We start from the raw sequence: 13961 nt of genomic DNA, 5'->3' as shown, positions 1-13961 counted from the left end.
ATGAACTTTTAAAGAAATACGGAAGTGAATAGAAGAAATAGTCTAAATGTCCACATGGTAATATTGAATTGTGTCCCACTGTGCCCCTCAGAAGATATAGAATGTGATTTTATTTGGAAAAAAGAATTTTTATAGAGGCAGTGAAGTAAAATGAGATGATCAGATGATGAGGGTGGACCCTAATCCAATATGACTGGTGTCCTTATAAAAAGGGGTAATTAGTGGCTCAGCCTGTAATCCTGCGCCTCTGAGAGGCTGAGGTGAGTGGATTGCCTGAGCCCGCGGGTTCGGACCCGCCTGGGCAGGCGAGACCTCATCTCTACAATAAAATAAAAAAATTAGCCGGGCGTGGTAGCGCGTGCCTGCAATTCCGGCTACTCAGAAGGCTGAGGCGGAAGGATCGTCGGAGCCCAGCAGGTTGAGGCTGCAGTGGCCGGGAGCGGCCACTGCACTCCAGTCTGGGCGACAGAGTGAGACTCCAACTCAAAAAAAATTAAAAAAAAATTTTTAAAAGGTGTAATTAGGAGACACAGACAGACATAGAGATGAAAGATGAGGTGAAGACACACAGTGGGAACACCATGTGAAGATGGAGTATTGGAGTAATGTATCTACAAGTGATTGAACACATACACTACAAGAAGCTAAGAGAAAGGTGCTTCCCTAGTGCCTTAAGACAGACCATCATCATCCTGTCAACACCTTGATTTTGGGCTTTTGGTAACATGAACTGAGACAATAAATTTATGTTGTTTAAGCCACCCAGTTTGTGGCACTTTGTTACTGGAGCCCTAGGAAACCAATAAAGGAATCTTCAAATACAAGAAGGTTAGAAACCACTGGAACAATGAAAGAACATCAGAAGTGAATACACTTCCCATAAATCTTTGTCACTATTAACTCGGTTAATTTTGGTACTAAGTTTCTCATTTTTGTAATGAGGAATTGGGACTTGTTCTTTTCTTAGATCATGTTAACAACAAAATTCAATAATTCTAGGATAGTAATTTGTCCAGTTATAGTTGTAAGACTCAGAAAACTCTACTATGCCAAGAGCTGTTTTGTTTATCCATGCCAATCCTATGCCTATCCATGCTGTTTTGTTTATCCATGCAAAGTAGTGAATAATTTATGACAGTGAGAAAAATTTTAACTAAAAGGAGGTCAGTTCTTACACTTTTTCTTTTTAATATAAGTATGGTATTATATATAAATATAGTATTATAGCCATTTTAGCTAATGCTTATAATACTCCATGACCCAAAATTAAGTTCACATGTAACATATTTCACATTTTAATAAAGGCAAAACTAATGTTAGCAAGGCAAAATAAATAGTACAATCCATAAGATTTTGGATGCCTGGTAGGATGTTCTTAGGCACTTACCTCTCTAAGTACTCTGCAAGAAGCTGTTCTGCTGCAGATGAATACATCCATTCACTTCCAACTTTCTTAGTATATCCAGGTACCTCCTCGTTTTTTTTGTTGAATTTGAGATTTAAACCCACATTTGCTTTATGGTCTCCATGAGGGCTGAATTCAAACCACACATGCACACACACACACACACACACACACACACACACACAAACACACACACACATTTTAAAATGTTGTTTAAGGAATAAAAAGTTTTGTTTTCAATTCTTAGAAAAGCTCAGTTTTCATTGTTCTTTTACATTTTAGTATTATGATTATTTACAAAGTAGCAGTAATTGAAAAACTAGAGGAAAGGCTTCAAAACCCAAGTTAAAAAAGCAAGTAAATAGATTATGTAATTATAGAAGAAAATGAAACGACAAGATGCAAGGAAATATACTACTGAGGTTCACACACACCCTCTGATACCTTTTTTCAAGGTTCAATTTGTCAGCTGCTAAAAATAAGAACTGTCTTTCCAACCACCTAAAACATGTGCCATTCAGATGAAAGATCACTATCAGAGGAATTTATGCACAATTTAAAAAGATAATTCAGAGCAATTAATAAGAGAAAATAAATACTGAAATATTAAGCATTTAATCTTTATCATTTAATTTTTCTGCCACTTTAAGTAAATTTCTCTAACATAAACTTACTTTCTCCTAGATCCTCTTCCAATAAAAATACTTCCTGTAAACCTTGAAACAAGGTATCCACTCACTCCAAGGCGACTGGCCAACACATATCCTGGGTTGTACTTTATAGAATATTTCTTTAAATATAAAAACAAAAAGGTCAATTATGGAAATGCAAGTTTACATTAAATGTTATTTTTTTACCTTTAAAATCTGGAGATAATCAAGACATCACTAACCATTGGATTGTGGCAATATAAGGATTCTCACTTAGATCCATTTCCCCTTTTTTTTGAAAGGATCTGTTGGCAGAATTTTTCTGCTCCTCTCTCTTTCTCCTTAAAGGACAGAATTCCCAAGGATGGATGAAAGGGGGAGGAAATATACAGTTTGTGAAACTATCTCAAGAAATAAACTCTACTGTAAATACTAAATGGCAAACTCCACAAGCAAGTATTTTTGCTTTCTTTTTTTTTTTAATTTTCATATTCCAAACTGGACCTAACAAAGAACCTGGGACAAAATGAGACCTCAATAATTATTACACTGAATTACAATATAAGTATGTCATCAAAATAGTTGCTACTGAGTGAAATTAAAAGTGTTCTTTATACATGGATATGATATTCTTTTCCCCTAATATTTACTGTTGCATGAAAGTAACAAGTGTGTATAGGCTTATAAGTAATATAGTCAATGAAATGCAACCTTAGTTTGTGTACTTAAGGGAATAAATCATGAAGATTGTCATAGTAAAAAAAAGAAGCATCAGGACAGGTGCTGAGGCTCATGCCTGTAATCCCAACACTCTGGGAGACTGAGGTGGAAGGACTGCTTGAAGCCAGAAGTTTGAAACTAGTCTGGGCAATAGAGTGAGACCTCATCTCAATTAAAAACAAACAAACAAAAATATATTTATATATATAAAACAAAAAAATATTTTAAAAAGTATTAGATATTGTAATATTTAATCAGGAATCACACATTCACAAATCTAGTATCAATTATGATAAACCACCATACATAACATAATGTACATAGCAATTACGCATCCTTATTTTATACTCATATATTTATATTAATTATGTGAATAGTTTATATTCATATTTGATATAAATATAAGGAAATTCAACTACCAGCAAAAAATTTTTAGCAGTTGGAAAGGAATTAAATCAGTCATTAGTATTTTTTAATCAACAATCATGTCTAAAATGACACCTAAATGGAAAAATTTTTTGGTGACCTAGATTACAAATCTACTAGATTATAGACCAGGTGTGGTGGCTCGTGTCTGTAACCCCAGCAATTTGGGAGGTGGAGGCGAGTGGGCCTGAGTCCAGGGATTCAAGACCTGCCTGAGCAACTTGGCGAGACCACATCTCTATAACAAATCAAAAAACTAGCCAGGCTTGGGGGCTCAGCCTGTAATCCCAGTGCATTGGGAGGCCGAGATGAGTGAACTGCCAGAGCCCATGGGTTCAAGACCCGCCTGGGCAACTTGGCGAGACCTCATCTCTACAATAAATCAAAAATTAGCCGGGTGTGGTAGCGCACACCTGTAGTTCCAGCTACTTGTAAGGCTGAGGCGGAAGGATGGCCAGAGTCCAGCAGGTCGAGGATGCAGTGGCCGGGAGTGGGACTCCAACTCAAAAAAAAAAAAAAAAATTAGCCAGGCATGGTGGCATTCACCGGTAGTTCCAGTTACTTGGAAGGCTGGGGTGGAAGGGTGGCCTGAGTCCAGCAGGTCAAGGCTATGGTGGCCATGAGCATACTACTGTACTCCAGGCTGGGCGACAGAGTGAGATGCGAACTCAAAAAAACCCCAAAAAACCTTCAAAACAAAAAAAAACCCAACAAAAACAATACCAATTTTTTTTTTTTTTTTTGAGTTGGAGTCTCACTCCATTGCTTAGGCTGGAATAGAGTGCAGTGGCATGCTCACAGCCACCTCAATGTTGACCTGCTGGGCTCCGGCGATCCTTCTGCCTCAGCCTTCCAACTAGCTGGAACTACAGGCGTGTGCTACCATGCCCGGCTAATTTTTTGATTTATAGTAGAGACAAGGTCTCACCATGTTGCCCAGGCTGGTCTCGAACCTGCGGGCTCAGGCAATCCTCTTGCCTTGGCTCCCCAGAGTGCCGAGATTACAGGCTTGAGCCACCGTGCCCAGCCTAACAATACTATTAAAATAAGTATGTTAGTAAAGAATGCAACAAAGTCTTTCTCTCAAGATCATCATCAGATTTTAGCAATAATACAATACAAATCAAGCATGCTTTCTAGAATAGATTGAAATAATTAAGATAGTAGTTTTCAATTATAGGTAGTATCAGTTTTCTTTTCTTTCTTTTTTTTTTTTGAGCCAGAGTCTCACTCTGTCGCCCAGGCTGAAGTGCACGATCATGGCCACTGCAGCCTCAGCTACTGGACTCAGGTGATTCTTCCCCCTCAGTCTTCCCTTCTTTAATTACAGGCATGTGCCACCATGCCTGTAGTTTTTGGTTTATTGTAGAGATGAGTTCTCACCAAGTTGCCCAGGCCGGTCTCGAACCCGTGGGCTCAGGCAATCTTCTCACTTCAGTCTCCCAAAGTGCTGAGATTATAGGTATGAGCCACCGCACCTGCCAGTATCAGTTTTCTAACAAGCATTTGGAATGAAACATGTAGGAGCACATTTAGTTACAGTAATTGGCATGGGCTACCAGCACTTAGTGTCCATGGGCCAAAGATGCCAACTGCCCTGCCATGTATAAAACAGTCCTATTTAATACATAATTTCTTGTCTAAAATACCAATAGTACTCCTTCTGAAATGTACTTGGTTATGCTATAATTTTAAATTAATGAAAACTATCAAAAGGCCGGGTGCGGTAGTTCAGCCTGTAATCCCAGCACTTTGGGAGGCCGAGGCAAGTGGATTGCCTGAGTCCACAGGTTTGAGACCCACCGGGGCAACTTGGCGAGACCTCGTCTCTACAATAAATCAAAAATTAGCTGGGCGTGGTAGCACGCGCCTGTAGTTCCGGTTACTTGGAAGGTTGAGGCAGAAGGATCACCAGAGCCCAGCAGGTCAAGACTGCAGTGGCCGGGAGCGTGCCACTGCCCTCCAGTCTGGGTGACAGAGTGAGAGCCAACTCAAAAAAAAAAAATAGATATGTAAAGAAAAAGAAAGTATACTGGAAAGGCATGGCCATCAAAACTGTATGCAACAAGTGGGCAAGCTCCTCTACATCTAAAAAGTCAAGGATGAAGGAACATAATTCTTCCACCTTCACTGACTCCCAGAACAAAGCTCCAGCTTCTTTATCTAATGCGCCACTTTCCTGGTTTCCTGACTATACTGTCTAAATGTGTTCTCCAACAGCTACCTAATGGTAAGATTTTAAGACATAAAGACAAAACGTTTCCTCATGGGTGTATCTAACACCTTAAATGAATTTCACAGGATTTCCCATAAGGAAAAAAAAAAAAGTATAAAGCCTAAGTAGCAATAGCCTATTAATTGGAAATTAACTTCTGTCAAGTAAACTATACAATCAATAAGAACAAATGCCAGTATCAGAACCTTCTCCCTATTTTCAGGGGAGGAGGAGGCCAGTATACATCTTTGGGGAAAAAAAGGAACTTAAATGCAGTTTCCTAATATTCTTTAGAAGGGTTGAAATTGTTCATTTTTAGCTGAGTAGAGATATATAAACATTGTAGAAATGTCATTTGCCACTTATAACTAAAAATGCAGACTTTGAATTATTATGGAAGGTTAAAAAAATCTAAGTCTATTCCCAGAGGATATGCTAATCAATGTGCCTCTTATAGCTTGAATGGAATAATCCATAATAACCATTATGAATGAATAATGGAATTTCAGTAATTCCCCCCCCCCCAAAGATCTGCATGAAATTTTTGCCCTTTTTTTTGGTAAAGACAGGATCTCGCTATGTTGCCTAGGCTGGTCTTGAATTCCTGGTCTTAAGCAATCTCCTACTTTGGCCTCCCAAAGTGCTTGGATTACAGGTATGAACCGCCACAACGCCTGGCCTCCTGCATGAAGTTTTGAGGGTAGATTCCACATTTATTTTTAAATACTACTTGCAAGTGTGAGATAATATAATATTAAATAAAATATTTGGAACAAGTTCAAAGGAGGTAGCAAAAATATCCTTCTAACATTTTAAAAGTTTATCAATTCTAAATGAAACAACATGAACTACTATACTCACATGTTGGTTCTGTATTAAAGCATCAAGACTGGGTTCAAATGGAATGCTGAAAACCACACGAATCCTACCTTCTGCAATCACATCGCCTGAATCCTGAACCTTGAAGAGAAAAAAAAAAAAAAATCACACAATGTTTTAGTCTCATTCACATTTTATTTATTTATTTTACTTGTTTGAACAGTTTTTAAGAATTACTATTATTTTTTGAGTAGGTGTCATACTCTGTTGCCCAGGCTGGAGTGCAGTGACACACTCATGGCTACCGTATCCTTGACCTACTGGGATTCAGATGATCCTTCTGCCTTGGCCTTCTAAGTAGCTGGAACTTCAAGCGCACACCACCACGCCCGGCTAAATTTTTTATTTATTATAGAGATGAGGTCTTGCCAAATTGCCCAGGCTGGTCTCAAACCCCTGGGCCCAGTTAATCTTGTCACCTCCACCTCCCAAAGCACTGACATTATAGGAGTGAGCCACTGTACCAGTTCCATATTTATTATTTCTGAAATACAGTATGACAATAGAGTTGGATAGTAGAAATTCTCTAGGAATTTGTAAGTGGATATGGTAATACTATAAATTTGAGTCCCTGTATCTTTGCTTTAATGGTTGTTAATCATTCTTTTTAAAATTAACTTTCAGGCCAGGTGCAGTGGCTGAAGTCTAAAATCCCAGCACTTTGGGAGGCTGAGGCGAGTGGATTACCTGAGTCCAGGGGTTCAACTTGGTGAGACCTCATCTCTACAATATATCAAAAAATTAGCTGGGCATGGTAGCATGCCGAGTACTTGGAAGGCTGAGGTGGAAGGATCACTTGAGCCCAGCAGGTTGACATTGGGTGACCATGAGTGTGCCACTGCACTCCAGCCTGGGTGATGGAGTGAGACTCTGACTCTAAATGAATGAATGAACAAAATTAACTTTCTATTTGCAAATAATTTCAAAATATCAAAAAGTTTCAAAAATAAAAACCACACAAAGAACACTCAAAAACATATATCCAGATTCATCTTTGTTAATATTGCAAAGAAACTGGCTTTATCATTTGTGCACTATATTAACTTACACATAATTATTTTCTTTCTTTGAGGACATATTACATGTATAATTTTCCTGACCTCTAAATATTATTTATTTATTATTAGGAAATATATTTAGTTATATTTCCTAATAATACTTTATTATATAATCACAAAATAATTATTAAGTATATAAATTTACATTGATACAACACTTTTATCTAAGCTACTATCCACATTCCAATTTTGTCAATGGGCCTGATAATTTTCTTTAAAGAATTATTTTCTCCTTTTACTACAGGATTCAAGTTAGGATCAGATATTGCACCTAGCTGTCGTATCTCTTTGGCATCTTTAATCTGGAATGTATCCAGAGCCTTTCTTCATTTTTTATAAAACTGACATTTTGAAGAATAAAATTTGTACTTCCCTCTCCAACCTCCTTTTTAAAAAAAAATTCTTCATTTTCAGTCTGTCTGATGCTTCCTTGTAATTAGTTATCACATTCTCAGCCAGAATATTGCATAGTGATGTGTTCTTCTCAGGGTATCACATCTGGAGGTATACGATCTTCATCTGTCCCTCAGTGTGTGACAGTAGTATCTTTGATCACGCTATCAAAATATTGCTCAAGGCTGGCACAGTGGCTCATACCTACCACATTGGGAGTCCAAGGCAGGAGGACTGCTTGAGCCTAGGAGTTCAAGACCAGCCTAGGCAACATGGCAAGACCTTGACTCTACAAAAAAATAAAAAAATCAGTTGGGGGTGTGATGACATGCACCTGTAGTTCCAGCTATTTGAGAGACTGAAATGGGAGGATTGCCTGAGCATGAGAGGTTGTGACTGTGGTGAGCTCTGATTTTGCCACTGTATTCTAGCCTGAGTGACAGAGTGAGACCCTGACTCAAAAAATTTAAAAAAAAAAAAGGTTGCTCAGTTTATTCACTGCACAATTTTAGTATTTTGCTTCCCTTGCAGCTAATAAATGGTCTATGGGGAGATACTTTCTTAAGACCATGAAAAATCCTGCTCTGAATAAAAAATTCCACCTATATTTACGATTTTCACCTAATTCCATCTTTATCATAATGTTGCAAAATGGTCTTCCAACTCCATTACTCTCTCCACGTTTACTCTTGATATACGACTATAAACAAAAGTTCTTCCCTTCCATATTTATCTTTTGATTATCACCATGGAATCATGAATTCCTATTTTCTACACTGGTTTATAATTCATCATTGTATTTAATTATTTTGGCATTTAAACTATCCCAGATTTGGCCAGTGGAAATCTCTTTAACCTGGTTTCTATGTTTACATGACATGCTGCCATCATTATTTTGAGTACTTCCTTAAAGTTTGGCATAACAAGATGTTCCAGGCTCATATTGTATTTTCCCTGCCCTAGACATAGAACCAGCTATTTCTCTGAGAAACCTTGTTCCTTTTAATGGGGTGTGGAATTAGAGGTCAAAATCTGGGTGTTACACATGTCAACTGTTACTAGGGTATCTTTACTTCTTATCCTTTGGAGAAAATACAGCTAGGAAATACATGCATGTATATACACATACACATACATATATACTCACATATGTATGTACTTATATGCACACATAGACACACATATATACATATTTTAGAAACCATGAGTTCACACCACTACCTACAAATCTGTCCCTATAGGTTCTTTCTTGCTTTCTCCCATTCCACATTTGCTTGTACTTTTTTCCATGTAAGAATTCGTTTCTCAAAACATTAACACATTTGTACATAATTCATCCCTATAATAATATGTCTAATGGTTTCAAAATTGCTTCATTGACACCACACACACACACACACACACAAAACCCTATTAAAAAAGAGATCAGGATCTGAACACACCACACCCTGACCCTAACGTGCTCAAGATTAAAGATACATGAAGGGGAACCCAAAAAACCCAGAATTTATTTATAAAAAATTGTGTATTTATTCTCACAAGTTTAAACTTCAATTGCTTTCTAAGTGAATGAAGTCCACTTGATGTCATACACCTATCGAGACGCTTTTTCCACTGCTAAAAACAGTTTTTGAACTTGTCAATTTTGATGCCTTTTAGTGTTTCTACCATTTTGTTACACCTCTTCCACACTGGCAAAAAGTTCCCTCTTGAGGATTATTTTTAATTCAGGGAAACAAAAATAAGTCACTCAGGAGAGACTGGGTGAATAGGGAGGGTGGGGCATTGGGGTCTTGCTGTTTTTGGTCAAAAACTGCTGAACGCTCAGAAAACAAAATTTTACCACTTCATGTTGTTCATGTAAATCACCCATCATAAAATTGGCAAATGCACTGAAGAATTTCCAAAGAAAAATTCACTGAAGCAGAACGCAGCCTCTTACAACAAACATAAGCTGGTACACCTGATGCTGATGGATTCCTAGAACACTTACTTAGCAGAAGACTGTACTACAAGGGGCCCACCCTCCAAAAAATAATCCCGTTTTTTTGGGGGGGGTTCCCCTTCGGAAGTCAAATGCTGTGTTCATAAGTTACATAGATGAATGCTTTCTTATTTTTCTCCTTTAGTATTGTATTTTATTTTATACCTAAAAGAAGAGAAGCTAAATGGCTGTATTAACTTGAAACCAGAAATAAATGTAATTAGTAACAATAACTGAAACTAACTTCTCCAGTGCAGCCATAATAGGGGGTTCCCAGCATAAAGACCATACTCCTGGGAGGAAACAAATCATCCAATGTTTTGATACTGGAGAAACGGGAGTCGAAAGCTCGGATGTCCTAGGTAAAATGAAATGTAAAAATCACTACAGTAAAAATTTTTATAGATTGCACATCAAGATATTTTCCTATGGGATTACAAGCATGCTCTTTGCAAAAGTCAATTGTGAAGATTTTTCTACATAAGGCTAGTAGCTAACATTTATTGACAAGTTATATGCCAGACTCTCTTCTAGGTGCTTCACACATTTATTTAGCTCATTTAATCTTCAAGGCAACACTCTGTGGCAGAGACCATTAATAATCTGTTTTACAGATAAGAAAACAGGGGCATAGAAAGAGATGAATCTTGTCCAAAATCACACAGTGAAGAAGCCAACTAAGGCAGCATATGCTTTTTTGTTTGTTTGTTTTTTAGATTGGAAAATATAGTTTATTTAGAAAGGAAACTGGAGAGAGAGAAAAAAAAAGAGGAGATTCACCTCCCCAAGGAAGAAACTAGGAAAACATGGTGGCCATAGCTCAAAGAACCACATGATCAGACCAGAGTTTAGCAAAGCAATGACCATAGCATATGTTTTTAATCATTACACTATACTGTACCCCCAAGATTATAGGCTCACAACATATATTAAAAAATATTGTCCCCTTACCATATCTAAGATTACAGACACAAAAGCAAATTCCTTTTATGTTTATTAGTTTATTTAAGGTAAACATTTTTGAAGAATAAAAATCTACAATTCAAGGTTATAAGATAATAACCTTGAAAAATCTGGGATTTTTCTTTTAGAGACTAAATCCTTGAAAAAACATAAAAGACAAGTTTCCTAGCTATACACATAGTGAGTATCTTAGCAAGTAATACTTCTTACAAGGATTTATGTATTTTGTAAATTATATTGATAACAATCTCTATTATATATTGCTAAATTAGTCTATTTATAAATAAGTATTAACATGATATAGTCTTTTCATTATACAATGTGTAATAGTATACATTAAGACAGATTTGAAACTTGATGTATACTTACCTTGACAATAGTTTGATAAACAAAAGGAACAACTTGTTTTGACCACTGTTTCTCTAGACGTACTTCACCATTTTGATTTATTTGATATTTACGACCTGTGAGTAACTGAGCATAGACAACTGCAGATGTTTCATTTATTATTATTCCTTTTCTTCTCAGATAACTACAAAAAAGAATAAAAAAATACATATGTATAAGTACATATATATTCTAGGATGATAATCATCTAAACTATCAATTCATAGTCAAATACTTAAATATATATGCTACCAGTACTAGGTACCGAATGTAACTCTTTTTGCTCTAATTATTTTACTCTATGGTGACTGTTCCCACTGTCTACATGATTGAATAAGAACTCATAGAGCTATAAAAAACTACGGTGTTTCATATCCACTAGGATGGCTATAATTCATAAACAGGGAAAACAAGTGTTGGTGAGAATGTGAAGAAACTTGAACATTTGTATGTTGCTGGTGGGAATGTAAATAAAATGCTGCAGCTGCTATGGAAATCTACCCTAGAAGTTTAGGGGCAGATTAATATCAAAAATTCAATCAAAATAATTCATCAGAGTAACAGAAAGGACACAAGAGCATTTTGACAGATGTCAAAAAAATAAATAAAATCAACACCAATTAATAATAAAAATTCTTAACCAACTAGGAATAGAAGGGAATTTCCTTAATTTGATAAAGAATATTGACTTAAAAAAAAAAATTCTACAGCAATCATTTAATGGTGAATTACTTAGGGTTTCCCCCTGAAACTGAGAATGGTATAAATAAGAAAACTACAAAACAATAAGAAAATGATAATTAATCCAACTTTAAAAAGGGCAAAAGACTTCAACAGATATTTCACAAGAGCATATTAAAATGGCCAGTAAACATGAAAGGTTGTTCAACTTTGTTAATCATCAAGGAAATGCAAATTTACTCTTAGTAGTTTTGTTTCTGAATAGTCAAAAGTTATATGAGGATTTCTGACTGTATGGCAGGAAAGAGTCAGAGCCTATAACTCCACATTGTTCAAGGGTCAACTGCACTTTATTGCTAAAAAATGCTAATGATCTTCTGAGCCTTCAGCAAGTTGTAATCCTTTTGCTGGTGGAGGGTCTTGCCTCAGTGTTGATGGCTGTTGATTGATCAGAGTGGCAGTTACTGAAGACCTTCTATAAAGAATCCACTATACTAGATGCCATGAACATTTGTGATTCATGGGAGGTCAAAATATCTATCAACATTAACAGGAGTTGGAAAGAACTTGATACCAGCACTCATAGATGACTTTGAGGTTCAAAATTTTCACTGTGGCAATTTCTGACAATAAGACAATAAAGTTTGCTGCACTAATTGATCCTTCTTTTCAAAAAATATTTCTCTGTAGTATGTAATGCTGCTGCTGCTTTTTAAACTAAGTTTATGCAATATTCTAAATCCTTTGTTGTCATTTCAATGATGTTCACAGCATCTTCACCAGGAATAGATTTTGTTTTAAGAAACCACTTTCTTTGCTCATTCTATAAGAAGCAACTCCTCATCCATTCAAGTTTCATCATGAGATTGCAGCAATTCAATTATATCTTCAGGCCCACTTCTAATTCTAGTTTTCTTGGTATTTCTATCACATATGTAGGTACTTCCTCTACTGAAGTTTTGAACCTCTCAAAATGTGTCTGTTTATAGAGAAAGAATGTACTGAATTTAGAAGAACATGTTTTGGTTAGCAACATAAATGAAGTTATAATTGAGGTAAGTAATATGTTCTATACTTTTGCTGCAAAAGTCTTAGAGCTAAGACTGGTCTGCACAAGTATCACTCCTACTTGTTAGAGCCATGGGATCCTCACCTCATCCTACTGATATAATGCTCAAAATCACAGATAAGTAAAGTATACCCTCAGGCGCAGAGCACAAGTGGCTTTGTGAATTTCCCCTTGGGACATAGAAGAGCTTGGGAGGAGTGAGAGAAGGGGACAAGAAGTGAGATGATATAAGGAAGAAATATGGTAATAAAGAAAAGGAGTCTAAGAAATTGGTAACCAGAATAATAAACCTAAGTTTTCATGAATACACAAACCTTGTCTATCCAACTTGGTTAACAAAGTTAAAAAAGACAGACTGAATTGGTAGGCACTAGAAGTCACTCTCTTTTATGAACTACCATACATTGTTAGCAACTCCAGCAGTCTTCTGCCTTGATGTTTCTGTCTATCTTTTCCTGACATCAAAGAAGGTCAAGTCCATTTAAAAAAGGAAGAAGAATAAATCAAATAAGCAATCAAAATATCTTGGTCTCCCTAACAGACAAACTTTCTGAAGAAGTTGTCAGTTCCTACAGTATCTCCATTTCTGCAACTCTCCATCATTCCTCCACCCACTCTAGTTTGGCCTTCAGCCCCACTGCTCAATCAAAATAGCTCTGGCAAGAAAAAGACATAAAAGGCATTTAGAGTGGCAAGGAGGAAGTCAAACTATCCCTGTTCACTGATGACATGACTGTACCTAGAAAGCCCTAAAGACTCCTCCAAGAGGCGTCTATGTCTTCTAAACTACTTCAGTAAAGTCTAGGATACAAAATCAATGTATAAAATTGGTAGTATGAGCCGGGCTCGGGTGGCTCAGCCTATAATCCCGCGCTTTGGGAGGCTGAGGTGAGTGGATTGCCCACGGGTTCGAGACCCACCTGGGCAATTTGGCGAGACCTCATCTCTACAATAAATCAAAAAATTAGCCGGGAGTGGTAGCGCGCACCTGCAGTTCCAGCTACTTGGAAGGCTGAGGTGGAAGGCTCGCCAGAGCCCAGCAGGTCGAGGCTGCGGTGGCGGGAGCGGCCACTGCACTCCAGTCTGGGCGACAGAGTGAGACTCCAACTCAAAAAAAAAAAAAATTGGTTG

General features: G+C 37.0%; 1 protein-coding gene across 1 annotated transcript in view; it reads right to left on the bottom strand.

The window, feature by feature from the left end:
* Window positions 1-13961, bottom strand: part of XRN1 (5'-3' exoribonuclease 1) — a 143322-nt gene that overhangs the window by 66794 nt on the left and 62567 nt on the right. The window contains exons 21-25 of the mRNA XM_008067302.1: window positions 11063-11225; window positions 9975-10088; window positions 6278-6376; window positions 2080-2195; window positions 1388-1534 (exon numbers count right to left, since the gene is read on the bottom strand). Coding sequence (XP_008065493.1) covers window positions 1388-1534; window positions 2080-2195; window positions 6278-6376; window positions 9975-10088; window positions 11063-11225 — 639 coding nt within the window. The remainder of the gene's footprint in view (window positions 1-1387; window positions 1535-2079; window positions 2196-6277; window positions 6377-9974; window positions 10089-11062; window positions 11226-13961) is intronic.

The sequence above is a fragment of the Carlito syrichta genome, unplaced genomic scaffold, assembly GCF_000164805.1.
Source record: "Carlito syrichta isolate Samal-C Ts95f unplaced genomic scaffold, Tarsius_syrichta-2.0.1 Scaffold309473, whole genome shotgun sequence".
In the NCBI taxonomy this organism is placed as follows: Eukaryota; Metazoa; Chordata; class Mammalia; order Primates; family Tarsiidae; genus Carlito; species Carlito syrichta.
This window is presented reverse-complemented; position numbering and strand designations above follow the sequence as displayed.